This window comes from Theropithecus gelada, chromosome 6 (genome assembly GCF_003255815.1).
Source record: "Theropithecus gelada isolate Dixy chromosome 6, Tgel_1.0, whole genome shotgun sequence".
In the NCBI taxonomy this organism is placed as follows: Eukaryota; Metazoa; Chordata; class Mammalia; order Primates; family Cercopithecidae; genus Theropithecus; species Theropithecus gelada.
In genome coordinates, this window is record NC_037673.1 from 139,164,974 (window position 1) to 139,182,943 (window position 17,970).

The 17,970-nt window shown below is 43.7% G+C and overlaps 1 protein-coding gene across 3 annotated transcripts in view; it reads left to right on the forward strand.

Moving 5' to 3' along the window:
* Positions 1–17,970, forward strand: part of ARHGAP26 (Rho GTPase activating protein 26) — a 460,108-nt gene that overhangs the window by 100,333 nt on the left and 341,805 nt on the right. For all 3 annotated transcript variants that reach the window (XM_025387513.1, XM_025387515.1, XM_025387514.1), the window contains exons 2-5: positions 2,988–3,083; positions 4,702–4,763; positions 9,243–9,314; positions 15,303–15,404. In XM_025387513.1, the coding sequence (XP_025243298.1) occupies positions 2,988–3,083; positions 4,702–4,763; positions 9,243–9,314; positions 15,303–15,404 (332 nt within the window). The remainder of the gene's footprint in view (positions 1–2,987; positions 3,084–4,701; positions 4,764–9,242; positions 9,315–15,302; positions 15,405–17,970) is intronic.

Below are 17,970 nucleotides of genomic sequence, written 5' to 3' on the forward strand. Positions count from 1 at the left end.
CTCAAGTAACATAGAGGGTTTACCTCAATGGGGTGAAGTGGTATGGTGTTCCCACATACTACAAGGATCTCAGTTCACAGGACTTAAGTCACAGGTCCTCTGCTTAGTGGCCTTGTGCTCTTATGTTAGTCCTTTAACTTCTCCGAGCTCCAAACAGTTATTCATGCTTACCTTTCCTGGTTCCTCTTACTGGAGGACTCATATATGAGAAAAGAACAGCCCAGCTATTCCTAGAACTGAATCTTGTGATGTGCAAAGTGCCTATAAAGTATGTCTCACTGGATCCTCCCTGCCTAACCCCCAGGCTGACAGCCTCCGTCAGATGAGATAACTGACACTTTATGACTAACCCAGGGTTGGTTACATATCTGATCTATGGTGGAGCTAGAACTTGAACCCAGGAGCTGTGGGATTGGGGTGGGGGCAAGGGGTTGGGGTTGATCAGCCTGTCACCACCACCCCATAGAATGCAAGTGGAGAAGGGAGGTTCTCAAAAACAAGCTTGAGATGCTGTCCCGAAGTCTGGGGAATGGATTCCAAACAAGTAAAAGGACAGCTGTCCACTTTAACTTTACTGAAAAATTCCTCTATCAAGCCTGAGGTGAGTTCCTTTTTCAGGTGCATTCATTAAGATTCTCACTCTACCCAGCTTTCCTCGTTGACCTGAAGCCCAATATTGACTCCATACCAGCAGTCATTACTTAATCATCTATCCGGGGATCGGCCTCTCCCTCAGCTTCATGGGGTCCTCACTGCTTCTCAGGCTTGCACTGTGGCAGGGTGTGCTCTGTGCCAGTGGACAAGGAAATCAGGTCACCATAAGCTAACAGGCCCTGCCCTGGTTCAGCGGGTCCCCCCGTGCAGAAGCTTCACAAAGGCCCCGTTGTGCATGACCAGCCACTCCCTGATCCTCACTGGCAGCTGCCCTCGGCAGTGCGGCTTTTCAGGTGTGTGCTGGGAGCTTTCCCGAGCCTGACTTGCATTTCACCTGTTTCCACTTTGTTGAGGTGATTGAGTTTCTCTTGCTTATGGGGGAGGCACAGGATTGTCAGGTGGGTAGAAAGGCAAACCTGTGTTACTCTTAGTGCAGACCTTTGTGAGTTCTGATCAGGGAACATTCTGACTAAAATAGGAATGTGCATAACCATACCCACATGTGATGCACACACATTTGGGGACTCTAATAGAACACTGTCTTCTACTTTAAAATGTTAGTCTTTCCCTTTTTTCTCGTGTCTACCTGTGGCCTCCTCCTGCCTTCCTCCCCACGATGTTCTGGCTTTCGGGTGCATCTGTTTCCTTCTTGGTTTGCCTTTTGTGATTTGTGTTCTGAGGGATAGCCTCAGCCTGGGCTGGCCAGTTTTGTGAGATGCCTGAGTCCCCTGCCTACATCTTTTGACATTTTGGTAAGGACCATTCTGTGCAAGTGACTGAATGAGGGGGAGATCAGAGACTGTTGGCTCCTGCGTTCCCCTTCTGCACCCCAAGTGCCTTCTTTTGGTGTAGAGCAGAGCGCTTTGGACAAGCTGCAGCTAGCTCAGGACCGTGTCATCACAGCGTGTGGGAGGGCAGTCCAGGAGTAGGAGCTGCAGCTGCTTTCCATGCAGTAGCCTGAGCCCTGGTCCTGAGAACAGCAGCACAGCCCACGCCCGGCTCTTCCACTGGCAGCCATTGCTTGGAATGAGCACTGAGGATTGGATTTGTATCCAGTGCCCCTCCACCGCCCCCCACATTTGTTCAGCATACACTGAGCAGGATACACTACCAGGTACACAGAGGAAACAAACCAAACCAAAGAGAAAGATGGAAAACACGATCCCTAACCTCAAGGGACAAATCCGGGAGCTAAGAAAAAGTACTGGGAGTCACGGATGCTTTTATTCTAGTAGGTTATGTTGATCTGTGTAGCCACAATACACCCCTCCCCTGCCCTGCCCATATCTTATTAAAGCCAGGCCTTGTTGCCGGTTCTGCCTCATGTTTACCTCCCCTGGGCATTTGGACATAATGCCATTTCCCCTTCAATGAGGGAAACATGTATGAGGGTAATTTGAATGATTAGCCTAATCTGCAGGGAGACTGCACATGGAATTAAGTTAAGCACATTTGTCCTCAACAGCCAGATCTGCCAGTCCACTTAAAGGTACCTTGGTGGTTTCATACCCTTAAGAGAAGTTGAAGGCTCGGAAGGATCGTTGGCTTTCATTACTATCTTCAGCGAAAGCTTATGATGATGATTTTTTAATGATAAGGGCCCTTGAGAGTTTTTCTTATGGATACTGTGTGGAATGTGTTTTTACCCTAATACAAAACATTGCGGGGGCTTTGTTCTCCTGGTGGTGTTGGATGTGGCCAGCCAGGAAAATTCAGGTGAGCTTTGTCAGGCCAGCAGTCCACTCTGCTCATGAGAAGAGTGGAGAGGGTTGTGAGAACCTGGGCCTCGCCTGTGCTTGAGTCAGAAGAGGAAGGCCAGGTACTATGGGTAGGGCAGTTCCCAGCCCCTCCTTCCAGCCTTCTCCAGGCTCCCTCCCTAGTGAAAGTTTGTGTTGTGAGTAGGACCTAGGGGAAATTATTGTTGAGTCACACGTGTGGGGAAAGCTGCACTGACTGCTTGGAGGGTAGTAGTAGAGCAGACCTGCAGGCTGTGGACACTAAGGTTGGCTCTGATCCAAGCTTTCTCCCCAACTTCCTTTGGCAAGTGGATTCCCACATGTCAGATGGAGATGACAAGTTGCCTTTAGGAAGTAGAGATAGAACTCGAATTGTTAAAGCCAATATAACAAAAATATTAACTTCTAGAACAAATCAGTGCTTCATGTTATAACCAAGGGTTGGCTATTTTGAATTTATATTCTTTTGTGCTTTGAAATGGACTCAGGAACAAATTCGCCTGCTAAGATATTCCTAGAAGGACCAATACGGGCAGCAAATCAGAAAGCCAGTTTAATTTTAGTAATTCCTGATTTTTCCTGTCTTTTTCTTGCTAGATTTGTCTTCAGCCAAGCGGAAGTTTGCAGATTCCTTAAATGAATTTAAATTTCAGTGCATAGGAGATGCAGAAACAGATGATGAGATGTGTATAGGTAAGTCATAACTGTGCAGAAGATAAAAATGTTCATTGTTTGTCATAGCCTTCAGTGTCCCAGCAGAGCCTTTTTCCTGGGATAGGAAGTCTCTAAGGTTAGTAAAGAAGGAAGTGCTTAGTGGAAGTGGAGGGCCAGAAATATGTGAGGATCGGGGCTTGGGGCTACTCTGGTCTTCTTGAGTTTTGGGATTGCCTCACCCTCTAGCTTACAGGAGAGAAAGCTTGAAGTTTTGTGGTGGGACTCTCCTTTCCACCTCCCTTTAGTGATTTTCTGACTGGTGACATTCTTTCCCTCCAACCACAGTACTAAGCTTAGAGCATATGTAGAACACAGGTAGATGAGGGCAAAATTAGATCAGAGGTTGCAAAATGATAGGCTGAGATCAGAACACAGCCCAGTTTTCTTTGGCTCTCATTTTTTAAAAATTGAATGACCATACAAATTCAATTCATAATCTAAAATTCCAGTTTTCCAGCTTCTTCAAAAAGTTTGAGAATTTGATCTACTGGCCCCCTCTTCTGACCTGGCAGCAGTTGGCTGAGCTATGCATCTGCCACTGCCTTCAGATAGGGAGAGGAGCTCCATGTCGGGTTCTCCTGTGCTGTCTACAGGGAGGTCCCTGCCTCTCCTGTTTCCTTAAAAAGAGGCTGAGGTGGGTTACTGTTTATCACCACGGTGTGTTGCTTCACTCTTCACCATCACCTGCCTTGATCTATAGGCAGCTGTAAGCATGGAGGATTTGCAATGTCAAGACACCTTTCTTTGCCAGGGCCTTGTCATCGCACACTGTTCTTCTATGGGCGCCTTGGTTGACTCCATTAAATGGGCAAGAATTGAGAACGTTTTATTGGATGAATTAATTCTTCAAATGCTTATTGAGTTCCTGTTGCCGTGCAGAACATCAGCATCTGGAGCTGGCACAGGCAATTGGGAGACAGCTGAGGGTGGTGAAAGGAGGCATCCTTGTAACTTGTGAATGTATGGATGCTTTTCCCAACATGGCTTAAGGGTCTCAAGTATCCTCAGGGCCACTGCACATAATGCTTATTGCTTTTGTGAATAGTTTTGGCAAAGATGACTGTTCATGTGTGAGCACCATGCTTCAAGCTGCATGCTATTAATGAGTGGCTTGAGGACTCAGAGAGGAGGAACCCAAAGAGAAGCCAGAGATGTGGCATCCAATGCCAGCAGCACTGTTTGTTTAGCTCTGGTGCCAAAGAAAAGGCTGGGTTCTGACGCAACGCCATGACAAAGGTTGAGGAGGTCGAATCTGGACAGGAAATCCTTCAACTCCTAAGCGGAACTCTGCCCCTTCCAGCCTGGGGCCTGGAAGCCTGCCAGCATCTCACCAGTCCTGGGTACTCTCAGGAACAGGCAGATCTTTTCCTTGAAGAAATCATTCCCTAGCTAGAGTGCCAGGTGGAATTAACCTGCATTTCTGGGTCATCCTTAATGGTTAATGATTAAAAAGATGAAGGGAGCCTTGGGAAGCAATTGACTTTAGGCATCTGTGTGTGCCAAGGAATTAAAATCCATAACATAATAGCCAGAGCTGGAAAGGCTCCCCAAGACCTGTGACACTCCTTCCGCCTCATGGCCCCTTTCTCTTTTCCAGCAAGATCTTTGCAGGAGTTTGCCACTGTCCTCAGGAATCTTGAAGATGAACGGATACGGATGGTGAGTAGGGCTGGGCTACTCTTGGTCCCAGATAGTATGTTCATGTTGAGGGAGTGAGGGATTGGTTATCAGAGGAACTAGATTCAAATCCAGACTCTGCCATTTGAGTGTTTTGAGCTCTTCAGCAAGCCTCATCTTTGTAGAGTTTGAAGCCTTTTGTAAATATTAAAGGATTACTCTGGTGGATAACTTTAGAACAACGTAGTTAAATGACGTTCTTCTGAAGATTCATTTTAAGGTCTTTTCATAAGGTGTATGACTTAAGGGTGGATCTTTTGAATTATTTCACTTTTTTGTGCCTCAGATTCTCTACCAGCAGAATGAGAAAGAAGGTGCCTCACTCTGCCCCTCCCCCATCTTACTGAACCTGATCAAGAGCGCTTTGAGCGCAGGGATCACTTCCCTTTTCATTTTTTTTTTTTGAGACGGAGTCTTGCTCTGTCGCCCAGGCTGGAGTGCAGTGCTGTGATCTGGGCTCACTGCAAGCTCCGCCTCCTGGGTTCATGCCATTCTCCTGCCTCAGCCTCCCGAGTAGCTGGGACTACAGGTGCCCGCCACCACACCCGGCTAATTTTTGTATTTTTAGTAGAGACAGGGTTTCGCCATGTTAGCCAGGATGGTCTCGATCTCCTGAGCTCGTGATCCATCTGCCTCGGCCTCCCAAAGTACTGGGATTACAGGCATGAGCCACTGTGCCCGGCCTTTGCTTTTCATTTTTAAGCACCCAACACAGTGCCTGCCAGGTAGGAGGGACCCAGTGAACAGGTACTTTGTAATGAAGGTAACTATAAAAAGCTCTTCAAGAGAAGCATTGTCCACATTTAAGAGTCAAATGCTGATCTCCAGGTTCTTAAGAGATATCTTTTGTACTAGAATTTATTGTTCTGGCAGACAGAGAGGGCCTCACTCTGTCACCTAGGCTGGAGTGCAGTGGTGCCATCATAGCTCACTGTAGCTTCAAACTCCTGGGCTCAAGCGATCCTCCTGCTTCAGTCTCCTGAGTCGCTACAACTATAGGTCTGCACTACTGTGCCTAGCTAATTTATTTTTGTTTTTTTGTAGAGATGAGGTCTTGCTGTATTACCCAGGCTGATCTCAAACTCCAAACCTTAAGTGATCCTCCTGCCTTGCCTCTCAAAGTGCTGGGATTACAGGCATGAGCCACCGTGCCCAGCCTGTAATTTATTCTGATATAGTTCAGCATTAGCAGATAAGAGATTCCACATCTACAGGAAGTTCCTTTGCATTTTCCTCCATATCCCTAAGATATGAGGAATGAAGTCCCCTGCTGACTTGAAGTCCCCTGCTGCCTGTCCACTGATTTTCCACTAGGAGGGTGTGTCTTCAGGCAGCAATGCTCCAAAGTCCTAGGAAATCTTGCATCAATCAACATTTTCTTCTCTTCCCATGCTAACAGTTGGTAGTTTGAACACTATTCACCAAGACATTATGTAGCCAAGTACTTTACGTGCATTTTCTATTTTAACCCTCGTGATGACTCTGGGAAGTGGTATCTGTATTATCACCATTTTTTAGATGAAGATATTGAGGTTTACAGAGGTTAAGTAACTTGTCACGGATCACACAGTTAATAAGTGGTACAGTCTGGGTTCAAACCCAAGACTGCATTATATTAAAAAATGTGGGGGCCAGGTAATGGCCTGTAATCCATGGCTCATGCCTGTAATCCCAGCACCTTGGGATGCCGAGGTAAGATAATTGCTTGAGCCTAGGAGTTCAAGACCAGTCTGGAGGCAACATAGACCCCATTTCAACAAAATTTTTTTTAAGTAGCCTGGCATTGTGGCATATGCTTGTAGTCCCAGCTACTTAGGAGGAGGTAGGAGGATCGCTTGTGCCAGGGAGGTCAAGGCTGCAGTGATCTGTGATTGCACCATTGCACTCTAGCCTGGGCAACAGAGCAAGACCGTGTGTCAAAAAAAAAAAAAAAAAAAAAAAAAAAAAGGAGGATTCCTTTAAAACTCCAAACAGAGTAGAAGCCTCTTACCTTCTGCCCTGCAGAAAGAGCAGTTTCTCTTGATTGCTCACTGCTGATGCCTGAACCAGAATCAGAAGGGTGGTGGCGGCAGCAGTGGGGGTTGGTGGTGGGTGGAAGCAAGGGAAAGCTTGTGTGTTTGTGCATGTGCTGGTGCCTGAGAAAGGGAAATGATTCTTTTGAGTCTGATTCTTGGCTGAGTTAATATTTGGGGGTGGGGGTGTGGTAAGCAAATCACTATGAATACCCTGCAGATTGCTATGGACTGTGGTAAGGGAACAATGACTGGATTATACTTTTCAGCTTGCCTCTGCAATTTTATTATTAATGTCAGTGAATTGAGTTTCTACTGTCTGCATCTGAGTATCTGGCCATTGCAAGCTCCTTCTCTACCTCCTTGCCCTGTGACAACTTCATCAGTTCAGTTAAACTCAGCAAGCAAAGCTGCACCCTCTCTGGGAAGCCTTTCTTGACTTCCTGGGTTATATGACTACCCTTGGTATTTTCTAACATCCAGTTCATGCTTCTGATCCTGTGTTACCACATTGTGTCCTGATAAACATTGTACCTGTCTGTGCCCTATAGTAAATATGAGTTCCTTAAGGGCGGCGAATGGGCTTCCATGTCCCCAACATCAGGCAGTGTTGGAACCAAGTGGATGTTACACAGTCATAGAATCTTAGACTAAGTGGGACCTTATTCCTCACCATCTGCAATTGCTCATTTGACAGATGAGAAAACAGGTCTTATTAAGGCTGATAGCAAGTAGTAGTATGGCTGGGAGAAGGACTTGGGTATCCTGATTCCCAGGTGAGCAGATGAGCACTTTCATATTATAAGCAGCTACTTAGGACTGCATTCTCAATCATGGATGTCCACTGGATTTAACTTGGGGAGTTTGAAAAATACTGATGTCTTGGACTAAATAAGTCCAGGGATTCTGAGTTAGTTGGAGTGTAGCCTAAACATAGGAATTTTAAAAGCTTTCCAGGTGATTCTCCTGTGTAGTTAAGGTTGAGAATCATTGACTTAGGGGCTTGGCCCACCTTTGTGAGCTTCAGAGACTTGCAAATGGTTTGTGGAGAAGTCTTAAGTGAACTGATTAAGTAACATCAAATAACAATAAAAATAACAAAATCAAACAAATTAACACCACAACACTCTAGGCTTAAATGTCACTCTTCTGAAATAAGAGATCTCCAAATTGAGAAAAAGGCAAATGGGAATAAATTTGGAGACTTGACTTCTTCTGTTCCTTCCATTGTTCAGTTAGTTCTTTACTGTGTCCATCTGTGACTTCTGGCATTTACCCGGTTAGTTTCATTGCAGTGGACATGCGTGTGGTTTAGGAAAAATAATGCTTTGTTGCAGCGAGATTCCTGGAATAATTAGTTGAGCAAAGAGTGATAAATGAATGACTTAAAAGGAAAAACTGTAAAATATTGTACTGCCTTAGAAAAGACCATAGAATCTTAGAGCTGGACAGTTCAGCCCACTCGTTTTGCAGATGATGAAATCAGAGCCCAGAGAGGTTAAATGTTTTGCCCGTGGTCACACAGTTGGCAGTCAATCAAGAAATAATCCATTCATGCATTTAGTCATTCAAAAATGTTTGAGTGCCCCTTTGTCTCAGCATTCTTCTTTGTTTTGGGGATAGTGGTGGCAAAGTGAGCCTTTACAAGATACTGATGTATATATATGTGTGTGTCTGTGTGTCTGTGTATGTGTGTATGTGTGTGTGTGTGTATAAATGTGTAGTGTGTAGTGGTGAACCAGAACACGCTTGGTAGGGGAGGGAAGTGGAGTTATGTTGGTAATCAGGGAAGCCTCCCTAAAGAGGTGACCTTTAAGCTGAAACCTTAATTACATGAAGGAGCTGTCCCTGTAAGGGCTTGGGAACACAGTGTCTGAAGGAATAGCCAAATGCTATGGCCTTGAAGTGGGACAAGTTTGGTGCATTTGAGGTGCATTGGAGTGCTGGGTTGGAATGCAGGACCTGAGGGATGAGCCCTGTGAGATGAAGTTGAGAGGCAGCCAGTAGTCAGGAGCCACAGGTGTCCTGGCTCTAGTCTAGTCCTGTCTTGGTAGAGCAACACAAAATCAGGCTTGAAAGGTTTTATTTATAACTTGGGTAAATGAATATTTGCAAGAAAATGTCACCTGAAGCTTGTAACTTATACCCCACTCTTTCACCAATTCCTCTCTGCCCCTTCAGATGGTTGCTTACAGTTTTAGAGTTCCTCATTTTTACTTTTAAAGAATCAATATTAATCATGCATGGGAGGAAGATTATCATGTTTTGAAATAATGAGTTTTGATTTGACATGCTATTAGTTCAAGGGTTGTAAACAGTTGACACGTACAACACTGCCTACCCAAGTTTTGTCTTAAGACATGGGGAGGCATCTCGTGCTGGAGCTGCGTAATTCTTTACTGATACTGCTTTTGTGTCTTCTTTCCGCTACTCTGTTTTTCTTCACCAGATTGAGAATGCCAGCGAGGTGCTCATCACTCCCTTGGAGAAGTTTCGAAAGGAACAGATCGGGGCTGCCAAGGTGAGAATTTTGCAAGCTTTGGTCTGGATTTTAGAGTGAGAGGTCTGGAAAACATAGCACCTTCTTTAAAAAATCTAAGAATGTCTTCAGAAAATCGAAGCCCACCTTACTCAGAAAATCTTAGGCAGAGAACTCTATGGAGCCCCACTCATCAGTTCTTTATGGGTGACTGAAGTACGACCATCTGAGCTGTCCAACCCCGGAGCAGCCATTCTGGTATTTTGTTATCTAATTGTTTTGTACTTGTTCATAAATCATCCAAAGGTATAAACCACACCTCGTTTGTGTTATTATAATACATAGCTGTGTGTTTAGACAATTGCCTTTATTGGAGAATACATTTGTTTTTGTGGAATTGTATTTTGTGGAGGTCCAGGACTTGCAGCCTAAGCAGGGGTTACAAATTTGTGCCCTCTGGGTACAGGGACTTTCTTTAAAGGGAGGCAGCTGGTACTTAGGTGTAGCTGATTTTTGTTGGGTCTGGAAATGGGCCCTTTGTTGCTGATTCTTTAAATGTTTCAAGACAAACTGAAAAGCCAGTTTGATGTGAAATTTCTTGTTGGCAAATAATTTTAAAATATGTATTACACGTTGTGCAGGTCGAAAAATGACATCTGCAGGCCTGCTTCATCCCAGAGATCACTGTTTGTTATCACTGACCTGGAGGGACTGTAACCTAAGCTTGACTAATTCTAGTGTATTCTTAAGACACTGCAAAGGGAATCCTGTTCCTTTTTAAAAGGTAGATTCTCCAGGGCTCTTTTGCCCTGTAATAAATCACAAGGAAGACCAGGTGCAGTGGCTCACGCGTGTAATCCCAGCACTTTGGGAGGCTGAGGCGGGCGGATCATGAGGTCAGGAGTTCGAGACCAGCCTAACCAATATGGTGAAACCATGCCTCTACTAAAAATACAAAAATCATGGTGGTGGGTGCCTGTAGTTCCCAGCTACTCAGGAGGCTGAGGCAGGAGAATCGCTTGAACCCAGAAGGCGGAGGTTGCAGTGAGCTGAGATCTTGCCACTGACTCCAACCTGGGCAACAGAGCAAGACTCTGTGTCAAAAAAAAAAAAAAAAAAAAGAAACTCTAGCCGGTTTGACCTTCGGTAGAGTGTTAGAGGCCACCTGCAGGGAAGATGTTTTCACTGGAATCAATGAAAGCAAAAAGATTTCCAACATTTCCTTCCTGTTTTTCTAGAACTGTGAGTCAATTCAGCTGCAGTCTCTTATGCCACCTGCAGGGACTTTTGGGCAACACCACCCTCTTACTTTGGATTTTACTTAGTTGCAAAATGAGGTATTCCTTACCCCTACAACACACACACCCCTAAGTGCATCTGCTTTCTGGAAATAGTTGTGATTAGGGCCTGCAAAAGATGATGTTTAGTCAGGATCTTTCAGAGGGATGGTTGATCACAGTTTGAAGGAGGGACTGTGGCAAAGATTGTCTCTCAGTTTTATAGTAGTACTTTTCTACTTATTTTAGTTTACACATTTATGAGGAAGTGGGAACTCACTGGTGTTGTATCAGAGATTAAGGAATGTACAGTTTGCACGAAGTCTTATTCTACTAAGAATTCATACAAACAGTGAACCAGTCCAGTGATGACAGATAATAAGCCGTGAGCGAATGCTCCCTCAGTTCCTGGCAGCTCAGGCCCCGCCAGCAGGCCTCCATTTCTTTTTTTTTTTTTTTTTTTTTTGAGATGGAGTCTCACTCTGTCGCCTAGGCTGGAGCCTCCACACTCTTGAACATGCTTGGCAGTGGCTTCCAGGGGTTATGCAGAGCTTTGAGACCGAGGCAGAGCAGACCTGTCTGTTGAGTCATCTTTTCTTTCTTTTTCTTCTTTTTTTCTTTTCTTTTTTTTTTTTTGAGATGGAGTCTTGCCCTGTCACCCAGGCTGGAGTGCAGTGGTGCAATCTCAGCTCACTGCAAGCTCCGCGTCCCAGGTTCAAGCAAGTCATCTTTTCAGTAGTTACTTCTCCTTCTGAGCACAGATGCCTCTCACTCTGGCCTCTTTTCTCACTGGCTTGGGGGTTACCATGGTTACCAAGGAGGTGAGGCAAGAGTCTGAGTGAGCTCCCTCTGGACTTAATACCAGTGATTTTAATGACAGGAGGAGGTACTGTCCCCCGGCGGGGGGGTATAGATGGTGACATATTAGGATAAAAGAATTTAAATAGTCACTCACCAAAGCGTGTTTCCCCTCATGCATACTCTATTCTCCCATTCTTTAAACCATAATAATGATCAATTATTAAATAACTTTTGGATGATCATTAAAGAAGAAATGTGATATTCTCATCCCTCCCCATTTGTCATTTTTTTCCCCCGGCATAGCCTCCTTTCCAACATTCCACACACACATACATTTATATCATAACATTATGTAAATTTAAGAGAAAACATACAAGCAAACAACGGATCTCCTTCTAGGTGACCCTGGGAGCAGTCTCAAGAACATCTCAGAGCCAGCAAGTGCTCTTCAGGTGGTTTTGGTATTGGCCAAGTGGAGGTTTTGAACTCTGCCTATGCCATGCTAAAATTACTTTTTCCTCCTCCTCCACTCTCTGGTGCTGCTTCGGTTGCCATAACAGCCTGTTGCAGAGTGCACCCTGTGAAGGCTGCCAGGGAGGAAGATTCTTGGGCATTCTTATGCTAATGTGCTACTCTGGAGTAGGGCACAACCCATGGTGCTTGACATAACCATGGCCCTAAGTTTCTATTTCTGAGTTTGAGGAAATTATTTTTTCCTGTATCAGAGGTACATTAGGAATGCTGGACTCTGGAATAAGTATAATAGACATAAGAGAGTAGGGTAGAGAGTGGGTCTACAGCTAGACTGTCTGAATCCAAATCTCACTTCTGCCATTTGCACGTAGACTTGGGGAGGTTACTGAACCTCTTCATGCCTGTTTCCTGATCTCTAAAGTGGGGGTAATAATAAAACTTGTCTCGTAGAGTTATTATGAAGAAGTGAGCGAACTCTTATCAAATGCTTAAAATGGTGTCTAACATATAGCTACCTGAACACGAGAACAATGTTTGTCATGTAGTCATTCAATGTTAGTGATTATATTGGATACATACAGTTCATTTGTTTAAAAAATATGTGAGAGCCTGCTCTGTGCCAGCACTGTTCTGTGCCCTGATATTTGGTGGAGAACGAGGCAGGTGTGGTTGCCATGCTTATGATGTAGCTGGGGTGAAAGACATTAGACAAAAAGATCTAAATAAATGTATAATTTCCAATTGTAGTAGGTTCTTGGGAGGGTTACCTTCATGGCACACGGGACATGGAAAGCAGGTGTGTTCTTGATAAGAAGGAGGCAGGTTTAGGTGATGAGCTCACCACTGTCACCACCATTGCTGGCATTTATTGAGCACTTTCCATGTGGCAGGCACCCTGCCAAGCACTATATGTGGTTTATTTCATTTAACCCTAGAAATCCTTTGAGGAGGGGGTGTCCTTGTTTTTATTTTATTATACAAGAACAATTAAACTGAGCTGAAAGTTTAATTGTTCTGAAAGAAGAAACCTGAGCAATTATCTAATCATCCTCGATTTATAGTTAAGGATATTGAATCCTGGAGAGGGATGGTGATTTGTTTTCTAGCCAGTCCATATTGAGTTGGGAATAAATTTTAGGATTCTAACTCAATCCTTGACTTAACTACCCCACCGTACACTCTCTGGAAGGTGAAAGCCATCTTGTGTCCTGAGTAATGGACACACTCTCCCATCTTAAGAACATTATCTAAGCTGTAGTACTTTTTTGTTGCAGAGGTCTTATTGCTGTTTTCTCAGAATGGAAATGGCTTCCCTTTCTCCTTATTTTTTCCTCTAACTTTGGGTGTCCTCTTAAACATGGAATGTGGAGGCGCAAGTTGCCAGAATGTCCCAGAATGCCAGTGACTTATGTTCCCTGGCCTTTTCTCACCTCTGGCCAGCTGGACTGTCCTTTTGGCGTTGCTGATAAGGCTGGTGGGAGTGGATACATGTGAGCAGCGTTTGGAATTGGAGCCCCAGTTCAAAGTTGCTGGTTTCACTAATGGAAAAGAATTGCTTAAATCAAGTCTCTTGCCTGTACCCTCCTCAAATTTGAAGGAGTAATGTGTCCTCGGGCTTTTTCTTCATTTGCTGCTAAGTGTTTAATTGTTCTTGTATGTGAGCAGTCTTTTAAGCAAAGCTCAGATTCATGGAAATGGGTATATGTCAGCTAAAATGGATATATGGTTATTCTGCCCACTCTGTGAGTATGTGCCAGATGAGTGGTATTCTGACATGGCGGAGCTTGTCAGGGCTCTGGGCGATGGCTTCTTGGCTCAGAGTGTTCTGCCCCAGGGCATTTGCCCTTGATGGTTCTGCTCTAGAAGGCTCTAGTCTGCTCCTTCTGTATTTAACATGTAGGTCTCAGCTCACATCCCCCTCCCGCAAATGATGCCTTTCCTGGGTGCCCTATCTAAAGAATCTCTGTGACCGCGCCCTGTTTATTTCCTTTGTAGTGCTTGCAACAGTCTATAATTATGCTGATTATTTATTTACTGGTTAATCATGCTTACTAGAACATTTCTACCATGAGGGTTGGGACCATTTTTGTCTTATATTTCTAGTGCCTAAAGTAGAGCCTTACACAGAGTGGTTGCTGATTATGAACTCGTTAAAGGAATAAAGAGATGTTTCTGAGCTTCCTTATTTGGCCAGAAAATATTTTTTCTCTTCTAGGCTTTGGAGTTGCAGAAAAGCATCCCTATGGATTTGGGCTCCACAGGAGTCAAAAGCAGGAATAATGTACCCAATTAGTGAATTTGATCCTGTTTTATCAGCCCGGTGCCAACCTTCTTCCAGCCTCCTTGTCTGCTCTCCCCACTGGAATGTGGAAGGAAGGCAGACTGCCTATGACAATCTGTCTCAACTGTGGTGGAGAACACGGGCTTTGGAGGCACATTGTCCTGGGCTCCAATCCCAGCTCTGTCACTCTCCGTGACTTTTTACAAGTTCACCTCTTTGGGTGCAAGTTTTCTTATCTGTCAAGTGGGAGATAGAAATAGAACCATAGTGACCCAATGATTCAGTGGTGGGGAGCAGGGATTAATATGCATACTATGGTAATTTTTTTCATTTTGAAGGCAGTAATGCGGCCAATAATTTCTTAAAGAGAAGAAAAAAATAACTGTTACTCCATTACCATAACTCAGGTATTTTCCTATAAGTAAATTCCCACCTCATCTTTGTCCATAGGTGGTAGACACACTGTATGTAGCATGCAACAAGTTTATATCATGCTATTTTACTTTTCTCTCTTAAGTTTTCCAATGACTAGTTATGCTTATTGGATGTTCCATACTTTATGCCAAACGTTATCCTTGGAAGGATGTTGCTGCTGTTGCTTTTATTTTTGTTTTGCTGGCATAAATGGTGCCATAGTAAACACATTTGTGTGAAGATAATATTGTCGTTTTGAATTATTCCTCAGCTTAAAGACCTGCATGTGATATTAAGTGTCAAGAGATATTTAGGCTTACATACCAAGAAGTGTTTTTTCAACAGTATTAAGGCTGGGTCTAGCCTTAGTCTAGACTTGTCTCATTCAGGCTGTAAGGAGATCTTCCTTCCTTGGTGTTAGCATCATAGGTACCCCCACTGCTGCTAACCCCCAACCCCCAACCCCTGGCTGCCTTCTGGCGTTGAATATCCTTGTGAGTTAGAAAGTAGAAATTTCTGTTTCACAAAGTTCTTAGAGGGGGAATCTTGGCTTTGCCACCATTAAATATTCATATTTACCTCATTTCTGGTCTTGTACTGGTTGGTGCCTATCTGCTAGACACTCAAACACAGGGGGCTGTTGATGGGTGGCTACAGGATTTAATGGGCATTACGTGAAAAGTAGGAGCCGAGTCATCATGTGTGATCTTGAGAGATGGAGGCTGCTTTTATTCCTACAACGTGTTACTCTTTTTCTTTTACTCTTCTCTTTTTTTTTGCCAGGAAGCCAAAAAGAAGTATGACAAAGAGACAGAAAAGTACTGTGGCATCTTAGAAAAACACTTGAATTTGTCTTCCAAAAAGAAAGAATCTCAGCTTCAGGAGGTAAGTGGCTTTATTTAGTATCCTGAATAAAGTGTTCAATTTGTACATGATGCTGTGGATATGTGCTGGTTGCTCTTTGCTAGAAAATCTTAGGGTTAGAAGGGACCTGGGAAGCCAGGGGATTGCTCCTGATCCCTCATCCAATGCCTGATGCCTGGATTGCCTTTGTGTCCTCCCATCCCACTCCACTGTTTGTAGTTTTCCCACCTGTCAAGGTGGAACATGCTGCTGGCTGAGATGACCACCTCCTTGTTGGGCTGCCCTGATTGCTAGATGTCTTCATTTCATACTGACAGTTCTTTTCCTGTTTCTCTCATCCTTGGCCTTAATTCTGCATTCTGTTACTTTACCTTTTGACTTCCTGCCTTTTATCAGTGATTTGAAATGTTAGCATCTCAAACACTTTGGTTATCCTTCCTTAATATTAATTTTTTCATTATTTCAACCAGCACTTGACATTAGTGTACTTTCTTTTCTTTTTTTTAAAAAAGCAGTGCTTTATTATCCTGTATATGTTTTCTGCTTTGGTAATGTTGTTTCAAGAAAATACATTCTTAAATTTGCGCTTGATTTTTCTGGGTTTACGTGGTATCTTTTAAAAAGTAGTTCACTTGGAAAGAAAAATGATGGAGCCCTCGCAGCCATGGAGCTGTGACCATTTTTATTTAGTTCATGAAGATTGGCATGTTAAGGGAGTTTATGCTTCTTGGAGACAGGGAGTTTCCTAGTAGAACCTCAAATCTGGCTTTAAAAATGTCATTTAACTCAACAGTTTGCTTGACCTCTCTCCTGATATTTTTGCCAAAAGAGGCTACTGTGGCTTCCAGGCCGGCCCTTGTTTTTAAATTTTAATTCTTTTTGAGCAGACACCATGCCAGTACTTCTGCTAGGTGAAGGTTATATGAGGACAGTAGAGTCAGAGGTTGAAAGGTTGGAGTAACTCAGGAGATGGTGGAGTTCAGTCCCCTCCCAACCACAATTGGTTACACATCTTGGGATGGGAATGTGGTGTTCTCAGAACTCTTTGCTTTGAAATGAGTATTTAATCCAGTTTTTAGAGTAGTGATGAGTTCCGTTACTTAACAACAGTGACAACTGTAGCAGCCACAAATGTTTATAATGGACTTTGTAGATCAGTTCTTGGCCAGCCAATAAATAGCATTGACTATTGGGTGTGTGCTTTACAAAGTAGAAAATGCTAATTTATCCTTGAAGATCTTGTACCTGAGTAGGGAAAAAGAAGCAAAAGCAGAGGAAGTGCTTCTTGAAGTGGCATAGCTACTCAGGCAAATCTTGTCAAATGGGATTGAAAAACCAAAAAAAAAAAAAAAAAAAAAGTCTTGATTTCATGGGATATAAAGGCTATCCCAACTTGACATGAGGATATGGGCCCTATCCCAAAGATGCAGATAGTCCGTGGTAAATATGGGATTCCATTTAGAATCTGTCTTGATACCCTCACTGTTTAGTTATTCTTCTGGCATCACTTGGCATTTAGGATTTGGAAACTAATTTATATTTAAAGAAAGGCTTTTTGGCCATGCTTCACAATGACCAGGTTTGCCCAGCTCTCCAGTTTCCAAGTGGGCATAAATTATGGATTTGATGGCTATGTATCATTAGTGCAGATATTCAGAGTATTCAGAGTTGAGCAGGTGTGTGATTATTCTAGCACTTACTGAATCTGGGAGGCCCACAGCACACTTACCCTGTGGGCATGGCACTCTCTAGAACAAAGGTACTTCTCCACCAGATCCATTCTCTCCGTGGTCAGACATTGCAGACTTGGTCTGGAATGAGTCCAGCGTTTTCTTTTGGGGCCGTAAATGCCCTCTGAATTACCACAGTGTAGGGACTAGAACACTGGGCTGGCAAAGAGTATACCTTGCCTCAAAACCTTCTCTGCCATATATTTACTCTGTGACCTGGGGCAAATTACTTAGACTCTCTAAGCTTTATTTCCTTTATTCGTTAAATACTCATGTCCTACTTATGTTATGCATGAGAAGGCAAATATAACTGCTGCTCAAATATAAAGTATTTTATATTTAATATAAAATGTGTAAATATCCTTATGATTGGCCTGTTCGCTCCATTTTCTGTTCTCAAATTGGATGCCACTATTCCGACTTTGACAGTTCTATATTTCAGTGGATGTTTTCCATTATGCTCTTTTATTATAGTCCTTTATGTTCTTGCCTTTGACCTAGTCATACTTTCTAAGTACTTTGAGTGTGAGGATTAGGTTGCAGATCTTGCAGGTTCTGATCTGTTCAGGTAAGTTCTCAGGCATTGCTTTTTAGTTGTACCTGAACTAAATTAAACTGTTTAAAAATCTAACAGTAAAGAGCTAAAGAGATCGAGACCATTCTGGCCAACATGGTGAAACCCCGTCTGTACTAAAAATACAAAAATTAGCTGGGCATGGTGACAGGTGCCTGTAGTCCCAGCTACTCAGGAGGCTGAGGCAGGAGAATTACTTGAACCCGGGAGGCGGAGGTTGCAGTGAGCCGAGATTGCGCCACTTCACTCCAGCCTGGCGAAAGAGTGAGGCTCTGTCTCAAAA